The sequence below is a fragment of the Lutjanus erythropterus genome, chromosome 12 (assembly GCF_056507025.1).
Source record: "Lutjanus erythropterus isolate fLutEry1 chromosome 12, fLutEry1.hap2, whole genome shotgun sequence".
NCBI lineage: Eukaryota > Metazoa > Chordata > Actinopteri > Lutjaniformes > Lutjanidae > Lutjanus > Lutjanus erythropterus.
In genome coordinates this window covers 6271423-6289360 of record NC_139328.1, presented here as the reverse complement: position 1 = coordinate 6289360, position 17938 = coordinate 6271423, and the positions used below count along the sequence as shown (strand labels likewise).

The 17938-nt window shown below is 39.7% G+C and overlaps 1 protein-coding gene across 1 annotated transcript in view; it reads left to right on the top strand.

The window, feature by feature from the left end:
* LOC146317474 (calsyntenin-2-like) overlaps positions 1-17938 on the top strand; it is a 220146-nt gene that overhangs the window by 168004 nt on the left and 34204 nt on the right. Inside the window, exons 7-9 of the mRNA XM_084732512.1 lie at positions 6133-6318; positions 7533-7790; positions 10378-10499. Coding sequence (XP_084588638.1) covers positions 6133-6318; positions 7533-7790; positions 10378-10499 — 566 coding nt within the window. The remainder of the gene's footprint in view (positions 1-6132; positions 6319-7532; positions 7791-10377; positions 10500-17938) is intronic.

The following is a 17938-nucleotide window of genomic DNA, read 5'->3' as shown; positions in this document are numbered from 1 at the left end:
GAGGAGAGATAAGAGGAGAGGAGGGGGGGGGGGGGGGAGGAGGAAGAAAGAGATAAAGGAAGAGACAGAAGGAACAGGCAACTCGAGGGAGAGAAAGAAAGAAACAAAGTTACAGTGAAGGAGAGAGGTGACGGTTCTGCCTTCAATCTTAAAATAAATCAAACATCTGGGTGGAGATAAATGACCTAACCGAGATATATATTACTGTGTGTGGTGCTGCAAAGCTGTGGTTTGATCATCTGAAAGCACGTTTCGAAAACATCAGAGTAATTAGTGCTGTTTTTAAATCCACGACCATCCAGATCCCCTTAACAGCTTTATTAATTCCCATCATATTGTTAGAAACTTCTAGCCAAGATAAACTGAGCCAAGGATGATGCAAAACAAGTCTCGTTTATTCCTGAACCAAATTGTTCTTTGCCAGTTTCTACAATCGCTAAAAACCATGTGGAGGGTAACTCATCCTCTAAAGTAATTTTTGGCCATTTTTGGCCTTTATTACAGACAGATGAAATAAATGAGAAGAAGCCATGCAACAAAAGTTCCCAGCCAAGCTACAGAGTCTCCTCCATGTCGAGGATAAATAAAAACCTCTGTAGAGTTAGATCATGCGATAATCTTGGAATTACCTCAAGCAGTCAGTGGAAGTACAGCTTAATCTATCATGACTGTAAATGAGGCTGTGTCACTTAAAGGACCAGTGTGCAGGATTTTGTGGCATCTAGCAATGACCTTGCAGATTGCAAACACCTCACTTCATTCTCCCTTTGCAAGCATGTAGGAGAATCTACAGTATCGAGGAAACATGGCGGTGCAACACGGTGGCCTCCGTGAAAAAGAACCTGCATGCTCTGTAGATATAAACTCATTCTAAGACGCCGTGTCCAGCCGCTTTTCTAAAAACACTCAGCTGGGAGCACATGAGCATGCTTTGGAGGCGCAGCTTTATTTCAGCTGAGACACTCTGATTGCTATGAAACAGAATATTTTTCCAGATATATATTTTTTTTATCATCAAATACTGAATGTAAAAATGTCAGCACAAAATAGAGTGGCCTACTTGGTCCGTATGAGGGGAAGGCTGAAGAACGTTGGAGCGAGGACGGACCTGTCCGGTCAGTGGGTTTGTGAGACTTTGTGGGCGAGGAAACATCTCGGTGAGGACCATCGTTTGGTTCAAGAGCTGAAACTGCATCAATATGCATCAATTAAAATATGATTATGAATATTATATTCAATTTCTACCATATTCTTACAATAAAACTCAGTTAATTTTACACACTGGACCTTTAATTCAAATGCAATACTGTTCAATACTGTTCTAGGTGGTGCTGCAAAATGTAAAAAAGTGATGCAGTGTGGCGTGGAGTTACAAAGCAGCACTACATGATACATTTGTTTGCTGTAGTGCATGAGAATAATACTGTTGTGCATTATAATAATTGATTTCACCTCCTCCTGATTCATTATTTTCATCTATCTAAACACCTATAATTGCACTATCATGCTCACTATAACATTCACCAAAGTTGTTGCATTCATTCATGGATAAAATATTGGGTATCTTTGCTTTAGAGTAGATCAGACTTTTGATATAAACAACATCTAAGGTCCAAGTTTTGTATTTTCCATGGACATGATGTAAATGTTCATGGACTGATGTCTGTTTTCTAACCACTCTAAAGATGCTTGCTATTTTGTGCTATGAAAAAAGAAGATAATTTTAGTTAAAATCACACGTGACCAAGCCTAATGTTTCAGGCAAGATCCATTAGTGCAGAGACAGTACATTCTGAAAATGACGTGAATGCCAGTTGTTTAGGATTTAGGGACACTCACTGAGAGAACTGTCAGTGCAAATCACAGAGATTTGGAGGTGCAGAGAGAGAGACAGAGTCAGTACAGTGTTGAGAAAGCCCGAAATGGCATTAAAACTTTATGTAAATGTCATCTTCATGTGCAGCAGAGCTCTGAGGGGCCATTGATTTTAACAGAGTATGTCCAAGGAAATAAAAAAAAATCAAGGATAGAAAGGACGTGCTGTTCAACTATAAGCCCGATTCCAACAAAAAGTTGGTATGCTGTGTAAAACATAAATAAAAACAGAATGCAGTGATTTGCAGAAACATTAACTTGAATACAGTTGTACAAAGACAAGATATTTAATGTTCAAACAGATTAACTTTATTGTTTTTTGTAAATTTATATTCATTCTGAATTTGATGCCTGCTGCAACAGATTGCAAAAGAGTTGAGATAGGAGCATTTTCAGCACTGTGATACATCAGCTTTTCTTTTAACAACACTCACCACAAGCAGTTAGACACTAAGGACACAAACTTTTGGAAATTTGACATTTTTGAAGTGAAATTCTTCCTCATTCTTGCTTGATACATGACTTCAGGTGCTCAACAGTCCGGGAGCTCCGTTGTTGTATTTTGTACTTAATAATGCACCAGGCATTTTCAGTGGTTGACTTGTCTGGGCTGCAGGCAGGTCAGTCCAGTACCTGAACTCTGTCTTCCTGGAAAAAAAAAACAGGGATGGCAGCTTATGTATGCACCTTTCAGCATCAATGGAGCCTTCACACATGTGACAATCTTCCCATGATGCCTTTGGCACTAACACCCCCCCATACCATCACAGATGCTGGCTTTTGAAGTTAGCGTTGCTAGCAATCAGGCTGTTCCTTTTACTCTTTAGCCCAAACTTCCCAAGTCTTATGTTGCCCCTGTCCCCACTTTTCAGACCATGTTGAAGGCATCTAATTCAGACAGAGTGTATATTTATTGTCTTTGTAATATACTGTATTCAATCAAATACAAGTCAGGTCCAAACCAAACCATCTGCAAATCATTGTATTCTTTTTGTTATTTAAGTTTTACACAACATCTCACCATTTTTGGAACTGGGGTTGTATTTTTGATCCAAAACATACTGATTTTCAGATGATAAAACCAACAAAAATGACAAAAAATACCAGCTGGATCTCGCTAATAGGGGAAAAAATGTCCAATGATGTTTGTGATCCAGATGGGCTCACAGTGTTAGCTGACACGGTGCATTTGAATCACAAAGAAACACTTGATATCATACCCTGCTAACATCCTCATCAATGTTGCATGATTCTTTGCAATTTTGCTCATAAAAAAGGCCGTTCTGCATAATCCTGTCGGAAAACCATTAACTCATAGTCGCTTAAGATCTATGAATAAAACATAATGCGATGATGCATTCAAATATCAAGTCTTTTGTCCGTGTAACCTTATTTATGGTGTGTGTGTAAAGGTCAGCAGTGCCTCTGCAGCTCTTTTTTGAAGAGCACCTCTTGGCATAAACAGAGGCTAAATACATCTTGCTCCACCTCACCTCTTACTCCTCCTCACTCCTACCTGATCACAGCCTGTTTCTCTCCTTGCAAATGTTTGTCTCAGGAGACTTTATATCATATTCTGTAGGGTCGGCAAGAGCTGCTAGGTGTCCACCTACACACAGGCACGTTCACAAACACATTCCTGCACACAGTCATGCTCAAGTGTTTGAATCCCTTTCAACGCTGCAGTGTGGGGATTCTCATACTTTGAGGATAGTTATAACACCTGGGTAATAAAAATATAGCACCTGGCAACAGGACTGACAGTTACAAGGAGGTCCGCACCTCTTTCTACCAAGCCTGTCATGTTACTAAGACCTTTCAGTCTCCTTTTGACTTGACACGGGGCAGGACTTCACTGATTTCTTGAGCTCCAACTTGTCAACCTGTGTGGTTGCCTGTCATTCTTTCGAGATCCAGATGCTCATTATGAAACCGCCTACAGTAGAACATAACATTTGATTTCATACGTTTCATACTGCGGAGTGCTCTAATGATGCTTGAAATGTAGAAAAAAGGCAACAACATTAGCAGCAAGACATATGTGGCTGCTTTTTGTCATCAGCAACACTACAAACAAACAACTACAGCAAACAGGAATAAAAAAAGAGACATTGCAGCCATAGTAAATTAAATAAGACCACTCTAAACCCCCTTAACCCCTCGATTACATGGTTACACATACATATATGTAATCAGCAAAAGATCTGTAATATGAAATCCATGTTTTACTCTTTAGTTGTGAGACGACAGTCTTTTGCTTTGAAAGGACAAATAATTGATCACATCTCATAACCAGCAAATCCTGTTTGCAGTACCTTTTTCCATGGATTTGTGACGATCATGATCTGAGGGATCCCAAAGTTGACTAATTATTCAATATTTAGTTTAGTTCCTACATGAAACTGCTCATAACAAGGTCTGTGGATTATCTTGAGTAACCTGGTCATGATTTCTGGAAAGAGATGCTAGTGTTGAATTTTTCAAATGTATTATTATTATTTTTGTTGTTATTATTATTATTATTTTGGCACTTTGAGCACCACAGAACAAGTGCCATTTAGTATTCAAGAGATGGCAGACATCTCTGTGGGCGATATCCTCAAAACATGACAACTTAAACCCAAAAAAATCTAGATGGATGAATAGCACCACAGGAATTTTGGAATTTGGGGCAAACTGCCCCTTTAAGGTACTTTCTATGAATGCACGTTTTTGGCATAAGGCAACAATTTACCATCCTAACCCCTTTGGAAAATGTTTAAAATTTTCCCACATTTTTTTTTTATTTAAGCAATTTTAAGTAATACAAAAACATTAAAACATTTTTATCATGTTTAAATAATGATTCATGTAATATAGGGCTAATGGTGACAGCAGTGCCTGACCATGTCTGCACAGTGGCACATTTGGCCCCATTAAGTCGAGTCGTTGTGCACTCAAGGGGTCCAAGACACTGGTAGGACGCAATCCAGCATTCAGTCAGTGGAAGTTAGGCCAGTACAGTCTTTTTAGCTGCAGTAAGACCTGCCAGCAGTGCTGTACACTGATTTAAGGACAGAGAAAAAGACGAGTTATTATTAAGCAGACATAGGCAGAGACTGGGTACTATTTTGGGTCCTAGAAAACAGATATTCACTTAAGTACAAGCGCACATATATATACTTACTTTGATTAAGTGATCATGTAAAATTTTAATTGCTGCTTTAACAAATTTCCCTGTTCTCTCAATTTTAAGACTTAACAGAAGGTGTGCAAACTATAAGGCTAAACATAAGCGTTTTCCTAAATTTAACCTCACAGTGACAAACTAAACAAAGAGCAAAGCCAGATCCACACAGTGTCACACAAAGTTAAAGGTTAGTGGTGAATCTGTAGGGTTTTTTTTAGAGATGATGAAGATCAAAAACAGGGCAAAGACAGTCCTTCTCACCAGCAAATAGCCAGCAGCTACTGTTTAAATGCCTGCGATACTCAATTTTCTGCCCTTTTTTGTCAAAATTTATCCAAAATTTTAACTGATTTATTGCTCTTAATGTTGCTTAGAAAAGCTATAATGACATTATCAGTTGGAGAGGATTCTGGGAGTCTCTGTTATCAGATGTTGTCTTTTTAGAGAAGTTGAGATATTGTACAGGTGTGCAAGTCAGCGTGAAAATAATTGAGTGAGCTGAGGGATTGTTTGTTCATGTACAACTTCATTCTTTGATACTTCTCTGCTCTGGTGACCAGATGAGCGTGTGGTTCCTGGACCGATTATGCAAATACTCTGTTTACGGTACAGAGTTGTTGTGGATATTTTCTTTTCTTAAAAACAAAATCAATAACAAGAGTGTTCAAACATACCTGAGATAGAGAGCAGAGTGTAGTGTGCACTTGGGCAGGAGAAAAAGAAATAGACATGGAAGAGACAGGTCAAACAGAACTATCTCAAAGGTGAGTAGAAATTTTCAATTTTGTTGTCACACCACAGTGAAACCACAGCCAACATGGTACTGATACTTAGATATCTCGGTGTGTGTGTTTGTGTGTGTGTCCTCCATCAAGTCATGGAGAGGTCTATCCTGAGAAGAGGTCAATTTAAGTGATTCGTTCAAGAAGACTTGCAGGAATATGAGATTTCAGACAAGCTTTATAATATTTCAGAGGTGAGACTGATAGAGAACAGGCATCAGGTGTCGTTTCACACAGTGACAATGACGTAATGCATAATTCATTTCTTATATCTACAAACTAATAAACAAAATTTGTCCCTTAAAGGTTGGAACAAGCGGGTGGACTATGAGCCGGGGACTGGAAGCAGGCAGCTGTTTCCCAAGATGCACCTGGAAACGTGCGGCGGCCCCCTGTCTGGCGTGAAGGCGATGGTCGAGCTGCAGACCAATCACATCGGGAAGGGCTGCGACCGGGAAACGTACTCTGAGAAGTCTCTGCAAAAACTCTGCGGTGAGTAGAGGGAAAGAAAAAAAAGCAGTTCAAGTAGAAGTGAGGAGTGTGAAAGAAATACCTTGTTGAAATAGCGGGGTGCTATTTAAGAGTCGAAGACGACGAGAGAGCAAAGGGTAGGAATAATAATGAGACAAGAAAAAATTTAATTCAAAAAAGAAATTACCTCTTGACATCTTACCCTCTGCAGTCTATTAATATGCCAATTTTCATGGCATTTTAATCCTGCAGACTTTTGAAATGATTTTTATTTCAAATTAAATTCATATTACTCCGAACTGTGACATGTGGTCATTATTGCAGCAGACAATACATGCAGAACAGACAAAGGGAATCTTGCTGCTCAGAAATTAGAATGAATTCAGTTTTGAGGGAAAACAAAAGTCTCAAAAGATTTTGTTGTGCAGAGTGATAATTTCCAATATTTTTTGCTTTCTTGTGCTTCATCATTATTCAGACTTCTCTAAAAGAGACTGCTGTCATGTAGAACAACAATGATTAATTTAGTATGCATTGATTATTAAATTAATCGCCAAGTATTTTGATAATCAATTAATCAGATCAGGGTAATTTTTTAGGAAAAAAAGTCCAAATTCTCTGATTCCAGCTTCTTAAATGTGATTTGTTTTCTGGTCTTTTAACTCCTTTTTGACAATAAACTGGATATCTTTGGGTTGTGGAAAATACAAAACATTTTAGGGCGCAATACTGAGCTTTAAGAAACAATGATCAACTTTTTTCACCATTTTCTGACATTTCACGGACCAAACAACTAATCGATTGATCAGGAAAATAATCAACAGTGACAATAATTCTTGCAGCCCCTAACAATCAGAGGATTTACAGATGTAGGTTGTGAATCAGTGAATCTTAAAACATGCATTAAAATAGCTATAGCTAATAGCAAATAGCTAACATTACTTTTGATATCCTTCATGTAAGTAGATTCATTTAGTAACCACGGCTACGTGACATGAGCAACAACAAGTGGTCTCTAATATCAGAATACGACAAAAATAATCACTTCAAAACAGTCACTGATTGACTGAGTTATATTTGTGACACACACAACAACACTAGGTCATGATATATACGCAGAGTTTTGTTTTAAGGCACAAAGAAATGAAGAAAGTTGTGCAGAAGCAGTTTCTCTGCAGGTTGATTCTCTGTGCAGCCTTCTTGACAGCGTTGTATCCTCTGATTGGCACTTCCAGGTGCAGCATCAGGCAGCACCGACCTCCTTCCTGCCCCCAGCCCTTCCACAAACTGGACGGCGTCTCTGCTGACTGACAGCGGCCGAGACAGCGACCTCATCTACAGATTCGACGGTCGACAGGCTGCTAATGTTCCAGATCATGTGGTGCCTCAGAACTTGACAGACCAGTTCACCATAGCGACGTGGATGAAACACGGGCCCAGCCCAGGACTCAGAGCGGAGAAGGAGACTTTACTGTGTAACTCTGACAAGACCGGTGAGGAAACGAGTTCACATGAGTAAAACTTTAACCATGTTGAACAAAAAGTTGTCACTGAGTCTGTATTTGTATTTTTTCTGTTCCTACTTTAAAAAACTACATGATTCTTCCTCCCTTTTACTAAAACATTTACACTTTGATTTCTAAGTGTCCTCAGCATTAGGAACATACTATGAACATCATGATCAAAAACATCCTTTCAAAATAACAAGATAATTAAGCCAAAACCAAAGCCCACAATGGCAAATGCCCTTTGAAACTTTAACTTTTTTTTCCCCACTGCATGTCTGAACTGAACTGAGCTGCCTGAACTGTGTAATTAAGCAAGCCATCTGCACGTTGCACGCTCACACAATGGTCTCACAGATGGCTTATTAGCTTAGGAAATGTGTATTCTGATCTTGTATTGCAAAACTGCAGAGTAGTTTGTGTTAGACCATCAGAGTCTTATAGACCCCTTTTTCATTGCAACTTTTTTGCTTAAGGGTGTGAACAGTACCAGAAGGCTTAGTGTGAGGGCCAGATAAGCAACAATGTGTTTAAAAAATGGTTGTTTTATTGTATTGTACCATTCCTCTGACTGAGATAGAGAAAAAATAACTAGCATAATAATTTAATTAGCTTGATAGCAACATGTCTCTATAATTATGAAGTTGTTCCCAATCACATGTTCAAAACCTTACATTTATCCCACTAATGTTTTTAGTATTTTACCTAAAGAACATTCTTTTTTTACATCAAAAAATGTATTTTAAGAGCTCACAGTGTAGCAGAGTTGGGGATAGGGGGTCAAAGTACACAACTACTAGGTAAACGTGTATTATGTGAAATATTGTTAGAAATCTGAGGTTTTTGTGTTACAGTCAGTGCCAACCATTTTGAGAAACAACAGTGCACCAACAAGCAAACAAACTATTACAATACTGAGGCAACTCACCATCCAGTCCAGATCCTGTTCACTGACAAAGGTCCAGTCACATTTCAGACGAAATCACACGATTTCCATCGCACAAGAACACCAGCAGAAGTTATAATTGTCTGCTTATGTCCCTCTGTGTTAACATGCAGATAGATATCTGGGCCCCAAGATGGCCTTTAGTTGCACACCTCAGCTGAGCCAATAGGAGCTTCTATGTGCTGTCTACAGTCTACGACTCCCAGTGAGAGTCTGAGTTGAAAGAAAGAGCCTGCCAGTCTTTTGTCATTCAAAAACAGACACAGCTGGAACAGATTGTGCGGATGACTGGCGCTTTGTACAGCCAACGAAACCCCCAAAATAACAATATGCAGTTTTTATATGTAATACGAAGCCAGAACAAAGAAATTATGTAAATTTAGTTTGTTGTGAACTGCTTTTTATAGGAACTGCTTTAACATCATAGCACTTGTTTTGATGCCTTTATATGCAGTATACTTTCAGTGAAGTGAAACGGCACAATAATAGGGGGTTTGGGACAAGGTGAGGCTACATGCTGTTGTCCCATTGTGTTTTACAGCTAATAAGTCACAGTTATACGTCATCTGTAGGCAAATTTTGTCTAAATAAAAAAAATATTCAAGCAGAAATAAAAAACTTCCTCTTCAGTATGTTCAAACTTTAGTTACTCAACGCCAGCAGCACTTCTGACTAATGGGGAAAAACCCAACAGTTACCTTTCAAAGGAGAGCAGCTTTGAGTTTACCTTGAGTATTCTATGGATACTCTGTGGATGAGCATTTCAGGCTAATTTTACAGAAGCAGAGAGGGGTCATCATTCATTTAGACATGAGAATGGTGAAATCTGAAGTGAGTGTTATTAGTGTTAATGAATGTGATGGACAGATAAGTGATATTATTGATAGTAAAAGAGAAAAAAAATGAGATTTCCTTTTTAAAAAAAAAATAATTTCTTAGAAATTACATCTGTGACCCTTATTATAATAAATCAGATAATATCATATAATATATATTTTCAAAATATTGTTTTGTCATGTTTTGATTTGCACTTGAATGACAAACATCTCTGTATCTGTATCCATTCCAGTTATTTTAACACCAAAAACAGCGACATAAAACACAACACAAACACTGACTTTGAATGACAAGCATTTGTTTATCTTGATGCAGCTGAGTTGTATTTGTAATGTAATGCACACCCCATCCTTCATCCCACCTCGAGCTTATTTAGTGTATTATGAAAGCAGAACAAGTGGGACTCACCTTTCATTGCCATCTTATTCAGACACCAGTCGATAATGAAAAAATAGACATACCAGCAGCTGCACTCTGTGACCACGATCACTGGACCCTTTCTGTCATGCTGACAGCTGTGTTTTGATGTGGAGAACCCATTTGCAGTAGCTGAAAAGAGTTTCACACAGCTGTGCTGTATGACATTTTCTGGATGGTCCCAGACAGAAAATCAAAAACTGACTCCAAAAGAAAACTTGAGCAGCAGCTGCATCGGTTATTTTTGCATTGTCCTCGAAGTAGAGGGCATACTTGTGTTGATTGATACACTGTTTAATGCAGAATCCTGTTTAATCATGCGCATGTGTTTGTGTCTCTGTGTGACCGTGCACGCCTGTGATCTTCCTCTTGCAGAGATGAACCGCCACCATTACTCTCTGTACGTTCACAACTGCCGCCTGGTGTTCCTGCTCAGAAGAGATTTCACTCAGGTCGACACTTTCAGACCCGCCGAGTTCCATTGGAAACTGGAGCAGGTAGGAGTGTGTATGTGTGCGCGTGGGTGTGTGTGCGAGCTTGTCTGTGTCCTATTTGAGCGCGAGCAGAGATTCAGGGTGATTTTCTACAGCAGGTGAAGGGCTATCATTATTTGTGTAGTGAAGGGAGAAGCTCTCCATTCTAATTACCGGAGGCCCTCCATCACTTTCTTCTGCTCGCTGCAGGAGATAAGAGGGTAGAAGACACCCTTATCCTACACACACACACACACAAGCGTAGACCCAAATTGGAGAGTCTGTTTAGTTATGGATAATAGCTCACCTAGCAGCAGATCTCTATTATCTGTCATGCTTCTGTAGAGGTGTTGAACTAATTTGCATTGAAGCTCACTGTTTTAGTCCTGCAGACAGGCTTTGAAAGAAAAATGTTGCACCATATGAAGTTGCTTCAGCTGGAAAGATGCATATAATAACATTCATTTCCTCACTGAATGTTGCACAGTGCTTTTCCTACTGGAATTATCCTGCAGGGGCCGTATTACAGAAACTGCAAACCCTATCTTAACTGTTTGTAACCACTTCCTGAAATCTTACATAAACTCTCCTAACTTTGACTTTTCTTTTATCTCCTGAGTTAGTATAGTTGTAAATTTCCCAAAAAGAACATATTTGGATTTCTCTGCTGATTTTACCAAAACCATCTGGCTTGAATAATCAGAATCATCACGGTTTTTGTTGAGTTTTTTTGTATGTTTCAAGGTATGTTTGAGTATCTTTCAATGAAAAACAGAATGAAGGAAAAGTAGTATCAGTTGAAGTTGTAAAGTAATACTAAATTGGGAAAAATCCCATCTTAAACTCTTCCTATGTTAAGAACATTTCTCTAATATAGCCTCAGATGTACACAATGATAAAATAATAACCACTGAATTACATCATGCACAGCACTCAGATATTTTATCAAAACATAAAGATAAGAAATTTAGTCCACGACGTGACGTCTTGTTTTTGCCCCCTCCCGTAGACACATTACATGCGGTGTCAGACCAGTCGCTGTGAAGCTGGAAGGATTAAAGGTCTTGCTCAAGGACACCTCAGCGAGGCGGACGCTTCAATGAGAATCATCCAGCTGAAGGGCATGTAGTCACTCCAGCTCGGCAGGCAGTCAGCGAGCAGAGAAAATCCGACTATAAAAATAAAATAAAATCCCTGGAGTCAAAATGATTTTCATGATAAGCCAATGAACTCTTGCACAGGAATCTCCCCTTTTCACTGACTCTCCCCAGCAGACTAATAACGGATATGATAGCAGTAAATCTAATCTAATTGTTTACCCCTGGGATGCGGCATATATCCACTTCTTACTGAAATGATTAGAAAATGCTTCATAATTACAGCCTGCTCTCAGGAGTTTTTGCTTACTAAGCAGATTATCAGAGGTTTGGATTCCGTGTGAGCGCGCTCTTGGCTGTATGACCATTCCTCATCATGTGTGTCGACTCTAATTATAACTTTTATTTTGAAATTTTATCTACAGGTTTGCATGGGAAATTACAGGGATGAACTATATTGGATTTTTGCAAATATTTTCAATATTTTGGCCAATTTCTAATATGGATGCGCACATATTTTTTCCACCTAATTGCAGAGATCATCTAGTGTCTCATAGTGGAATTAACATATTCTGGTGGATGCGTACATAGAATACTACTGTTGACTGTTTTTTTTTTCCACTGGCTCCTGTTTCTTTTTTCACATATTTGCATGATCAAAGCTGCAAATCTCCCCACCGCCTCCTCCTCCTATTTGCTAAAATGTGTGCAAGCGTGAATTTGCTACATTACATAAGCTACACTCATATACATCCACTAAATAAACAAAATAAACCCACAAAATGTAAAGAAAAGAAATATTCTCACACCTATTTTCCTTATTAAACAGACAAATACAACCATAGACCTTCTGAATTCAAGTTACTCTCCTTTACTGACTGAAGATGAGCTTTAATCGCCTTGTTAACTTACTTCATTCAAACTCGTTAGACAATAAAATAAAACTGACCAAAACTCCCTTGTCAGTCTTTCTACACTTTCCAACAATCATCAGCTCTGGTTTGGTAGAAATAAATCCTTAATTTGCCACATTAGATGTGAAAATATTCCCGCTCCACGGGTTGTTTTCCTCTCACTCATCCTCTGGCTCAGTGGGTGCTGCTGAATGAGAAAATAAAAATAAAATAAGAAAATAAAATGACAAAAATCACCCGGAAGAAAATAAACAAGTGGCGATGGACTCAGACAATGACAGATAGCTGAGTGCCTATAGTGCCAATATTATTCTGCATCCCTAAAATATGACATACAGGTGTTACGTTTCTCGTGTTATGCAGTCATTTCATGTGTGTGTCAGTGTGTCAACATCCTAGTGTGTTTTCTTGCCGCTGTCTCCGCTGATCCTGGTGTATACCTTCCAGCCAGGTGGTTGTTTGTTCAGGGTCAAAGGTAGATTGAAAAGTTTTTCTCAGTCCAGCGTTCTTTTCTCCTGAGCCCCGCAGAGGCAGATGTGACAAAGAGAAGGGCAGCCAAGTAGCAGACCACTGAGTTTTCTCAGCAAACAACCCTCAACAGTCACTTCCATGTCAGCCGTCTTGTCATATCTTTCCCTTATTCTCTCACTTTCTCTCTATCACTCTCCACCACACACAAATACAGCACACAGATAGTGGGGATCCCATTTGCTCCTTGAGAAGGAGCATGAAGGAAGCACTCAGCGCAGTCAAAGAGAATACGTGATGAGTTACTCACCAGTACAAATCACTTGTGCAGACTCTCATTAAATATGAATGGAAACTGCTCTGAAATACTGGAGGGTTAACCAGAGAAATGACATCATAGGAGCATGACTGAACAAATTGATGGAAAAAAATATTAATAATATTTTCAGAAGCTGCTATTTCATTGATCTGTGGCAAACAGTGTAGTTTGGTGTGCCTGTCTGGGCTTCACCTGCTGTATCTACACACAGTTTGTCTGCATGTGGTAGTGATTTCCTTCTTTAAAAAAAAAAAAATTGTTCTGTGGCAAATGTCTGTCCGTACACTTAACTAGTGGTTTTACATGGAGGTGTAAAGAGCAGTGCATTAGTGGAACTGGTTTTGTGTCATTAAGGAAAACATGTCTTGTGGCTGGATTGCATTATTGGCTTTGGCTTCTTCCAAAGAAATAAACTGGTGCCTCTTTGCACAATTGATTGAGGTCTGTGTTGTTGAATTTCAGTGCAAAATGGTGAGTCTAGAAAGAAACAACAACCTTTTGAATCCGAAGAACTGACATCAAAAACGAATGCGTGCCCTGAAGCAGCGCACAGTATTTTACCTCAAAGAGAAGTGAGCACAGTGTCTTTGAAAACAGCAACAGCAGCCCTCTACACAAGTGTCTGTTTGGATCTTTTCATGAAGGTGCCACAAGGTTTAGTGGACTGTGTAACTGCACCGTGCTCTTAACATAAATCTGCAACCGTCAATGAACCAAAAATATGGTTATGGTTTCTCATTTGTAATGCATTAAGTCTACTGAAAGCTGTTATAAACAAAAAGGATAAAATTAGAAAAAGAAGGCATACTTTATTTCCTACTAGAAATTACATTTTTCACTCTGTTGTAATTTATACACACAGGCCCGAAATAGACACACGCACAAATAGGACCCATAGACATGCAATGGAGAGATGATTGGAGTAATTAAGGGTTCTGTGTTGTCCCAAGAGCACCTCAGCACTGCCCAGGAGGTGAACTGGCACCTCTCCAGCCACCAGTCCATGCTCCGTACTTTGGTCCACGCTGGACTTGAACCGCCGACCCTCCGGTTCCCAAACCAAGTCTTTACATCCTCCAGCTATTGTATGCAAACAGGTTGTTTCTACAGTTTATCCAGAGAGAAAACACTGATAACCGTGAGTCTTAATTAGTTTTAACACAGTGCACACATATACGGGCGTAAACTCCATCACGAGTCTGTGCAGCTGTTAAAGCCACCTGACATGCTGATGCAGCTGTGATCGGCTGCTGGTGTCATCACAGGCGAACGTCGCCTCACGTGATGCTTCAGAGGAAGGAACACCTCGCGTCTCTTGAAACACATTTCCTCTCGTCCTGTCTCCTTGCGTGCTTTCCTCGCATCTCGCCGTTAATCCTCGGTGGGATGCATGGACGCAATTTAAGAGTCTTGGGATGTACCCATTCACTCCTTCCTACTGCAGAAACTCATTAAGTGGTGTAGTGTCACATGATATTAACTATATTAGTTTTAATATTCTATATTTAATATATAAAATGCAGTACAAGACTCTTTAAAGGGCATTGCATCAGGAGGTTTGCAGAGACATGGAGTTCTTTATTCTATCATGGGAATTCATGATGGCACAGTATAGTGGATGCATCCTACACTAAATATTCTGATGCTCAATTAAAGGATCATTGTGTAGGATGAAGTCAATTCTGGCAGTGAGTTTGCCGATTGCAAACGCCTCATCTCTTTCACCCCATACAAGTGTGTAGAAGAGCCTACACGAAAAAATGTTGGAAGGGTAGAAAAGAAGGATGGAAGCAGCTGTGGTTTGTTGTATTAGCGGTCTTGGTCGAGATGCTATTCTTGCAGTTCGCACACACCGTTGTTCTGATGGTTGTTGATCCATCCATCCATCCATCCTCCATTTATCAGCGGTTGGGTCACGGTGGCAGTAACCCGAGCATGACGTCCCTCTCTCCTCCGCAAAGCTTTCCTGCTCCTCCACCTCAGCTGGCACCTTTCAACATGAAGGCCCAGCGGTTCTGCTCCCTCCATATGACTCGAGCTCGTCACCCTCTGATAGTTGTTGTCTGACTCAGAAAAAAAAAACAAAAAACTGCCACACCGGTGATTTTGTCGCCATTTCTGTTCCTCTGACATGTCACTCCATGTGGTGATTGGCTGTTAGTGTGTCACTTGTAGCACGCTCCATTGTCGAGGGATATGACAGGCTGTAAGCGGGGGCGTAGTTATTTTGTGCCTTCATGGCAGTTGGCATTCAATGCATTTAAATGAAACAATCAAACATTTTGTCAAACTACTTTCTTGTTGCTGTTGATGACGTGTCTATCACCAAGTCTGCTGTGTACTGTATAGTTGTCAGGGTGATTTCAGACACAGTTATCTGGATGTATTAAACTCTTATTCCTTCATAAAATAAAGAGAATTACAAAACAGTAGTTTTAAGTACTTCATTGTAGTAAAAGTAGTATAGCTCTGTACAGTGTGAATTATATCTTTATTTATAAACATATTGTAGCACAACAGACTTAAAAATACTACGTGAAGCAATATCTATGCCTTAATTGCTTTGTGTGTAAACATGGATTATGGATTGTAATGTGACCATGACACCATCCTCGACCTTCTCGGTTGCCTATAACATCGTTTGGATTGATTTCTATGTAAAAGACTTTGTGCGCTTCTGAATGTCTTGCTTCTCTTCGGCTCCTCACTGTGCCAACAGTGTACAACACTAGTTGTTAGCTTGATATTAGTTTGGAAATACTGTCAGCAAACAGCTTGACTTACTTCATCTATCAACATGACAGCGGTCAGTCACGTCCATTCTCTGGGCTGACTGGGCTGCAGTAATGACCACTAGTGTCATTATTAAAAAGGATTTTTTTAAGAAAATTCCTCATGGTTTATTTAAGCTTAACAACTTTGCAAACATACAGTGGCAGAATATAATGTAGTGTAATGTTATTTGTATGAAATTAGTTTTTATATCTCATGTAAAAAAAAGAGCTTGATCTCAGTTGCACTTAGTCAATAAATAAAACTTAACTAACCAACTAAATCACCAGAAAATAAAACTGATTGTGTCGTACATAACCTCAGTGATATATGGTACCTTATTCCTCTTCATTTCTTAATCTTTTTTGTGATTTTTTTACTTTATGCAAAGGAGCTGTTCCAGTGCTTTGACTTGAATAATGAGGACAAGCTCAGAGAGTAGCAGAGACTATTGGAAAAAAGGGATTGTGGTGGATTGAAGGAAAAAGGAGAAGAAGAGGCGACTACAGGGTGTCACAGCTGCATCTTACTGTCCTTGTTCCTCCAGCACTTAGAAAGGACACTCAATGGCTTCCGCGGCAACTCCATTTAGCTCTATTGATTTTTCAATTCTCACCCCAAGAGAGGAGGGGCAGAGAGGGATGAAAGGAAGCTGGCACAGAGAGAGAGAGGGAGGGAGGGAGGGAGAGAGAGAGAGAGAGAGGGAGAGAGAGAGAGAGAGAGAGAGAGAGAGAGAGAGAGGCGCTCTCCACGTTGATCGAACACACTGAAGGAATGTCACATCTGACAGAAGCCTTTACACACGCATCTATAAACACACAGAACACACGCTTAGAAATAAAGGAACCATACAGGGTTCCTCAGCTTGTCCCCACGGAGTGAACCCTTTTTGGTTTCTGGTAGAACCTTTTATAAAGGTTCCATGTGGTACTCTGTCAGGAAGTTCTACCTAGAACCCAACATAAAGGTTTATGCCTGGAAACATCTGTGAAAGGTTTCACCCAGAATCCCTTATGAGAGGTTCTGCAGAGAACCCTTCTGTGTTGTAATTCCATGGGTTTTATCTAGAACCCACTGAGGGAGTTCTAGTGGGAACCTTTTTATATTCCAAGGGTTTTATTTAGAATCCACTCTGTGGGCTCTACAGGGAACTTTTTTATACTACAAGAGTCTCATCTAGAACCCATTCAGGGGGCTCCACTGAGAAACGTTTATATTATTGTACAAAGAACCCTTGTGTTCTTCAAGGATTTCAAGAACACCTGCTTCTAAATACGGTTCTTTGGATGAAAAAGGTTCTTAATAGAACCCTTAATCTTACAAAGAACCCTTGACAAACCCTTTCTTAAAAAAGGGTTCTCCAGGAGTGAATGTTTCTGGGTAGAACCTCAGTCCTTCAGGAAGAACCCTTGTTTCTAGGCGTGTATGTGAACACAACCACACACACAGACAGGACGGCCATTTTCCTTTCTGTTTTCCTGCCTTGGTAATGGACCAGAGGATGGATCGCTCCTCTCTACACACATTATTCACTCTCCCTGAGTGTCGGCGGCCTATCAGTTGAATCCAGGTGTTCAAAAGGTGTTCATTCACTGTCAGACCGTCCCGCACAAATCAAGATCCACTCCTCTAATGCTCTGCGAGCCGAAGATAGAACAAATCTGTCAAACATGCAAACAAGGTCACACAAAGCAAAGAGAGAAACCTGCAAAGTCACAAAACAAAAAGAAGTGGATAAAGATGAAGTCATATTTCACAGTCTGGGCCTTTGTCTTTTTTAAACTGTACTCACAGTTAAAGTTTGTTCACCTTAACGAGATAAAGAACAAGTGTGTGTGTGATGTGGCATTGATCTAAATCCTTACAAATGAGGTGTTATTTACTCACAGCAGG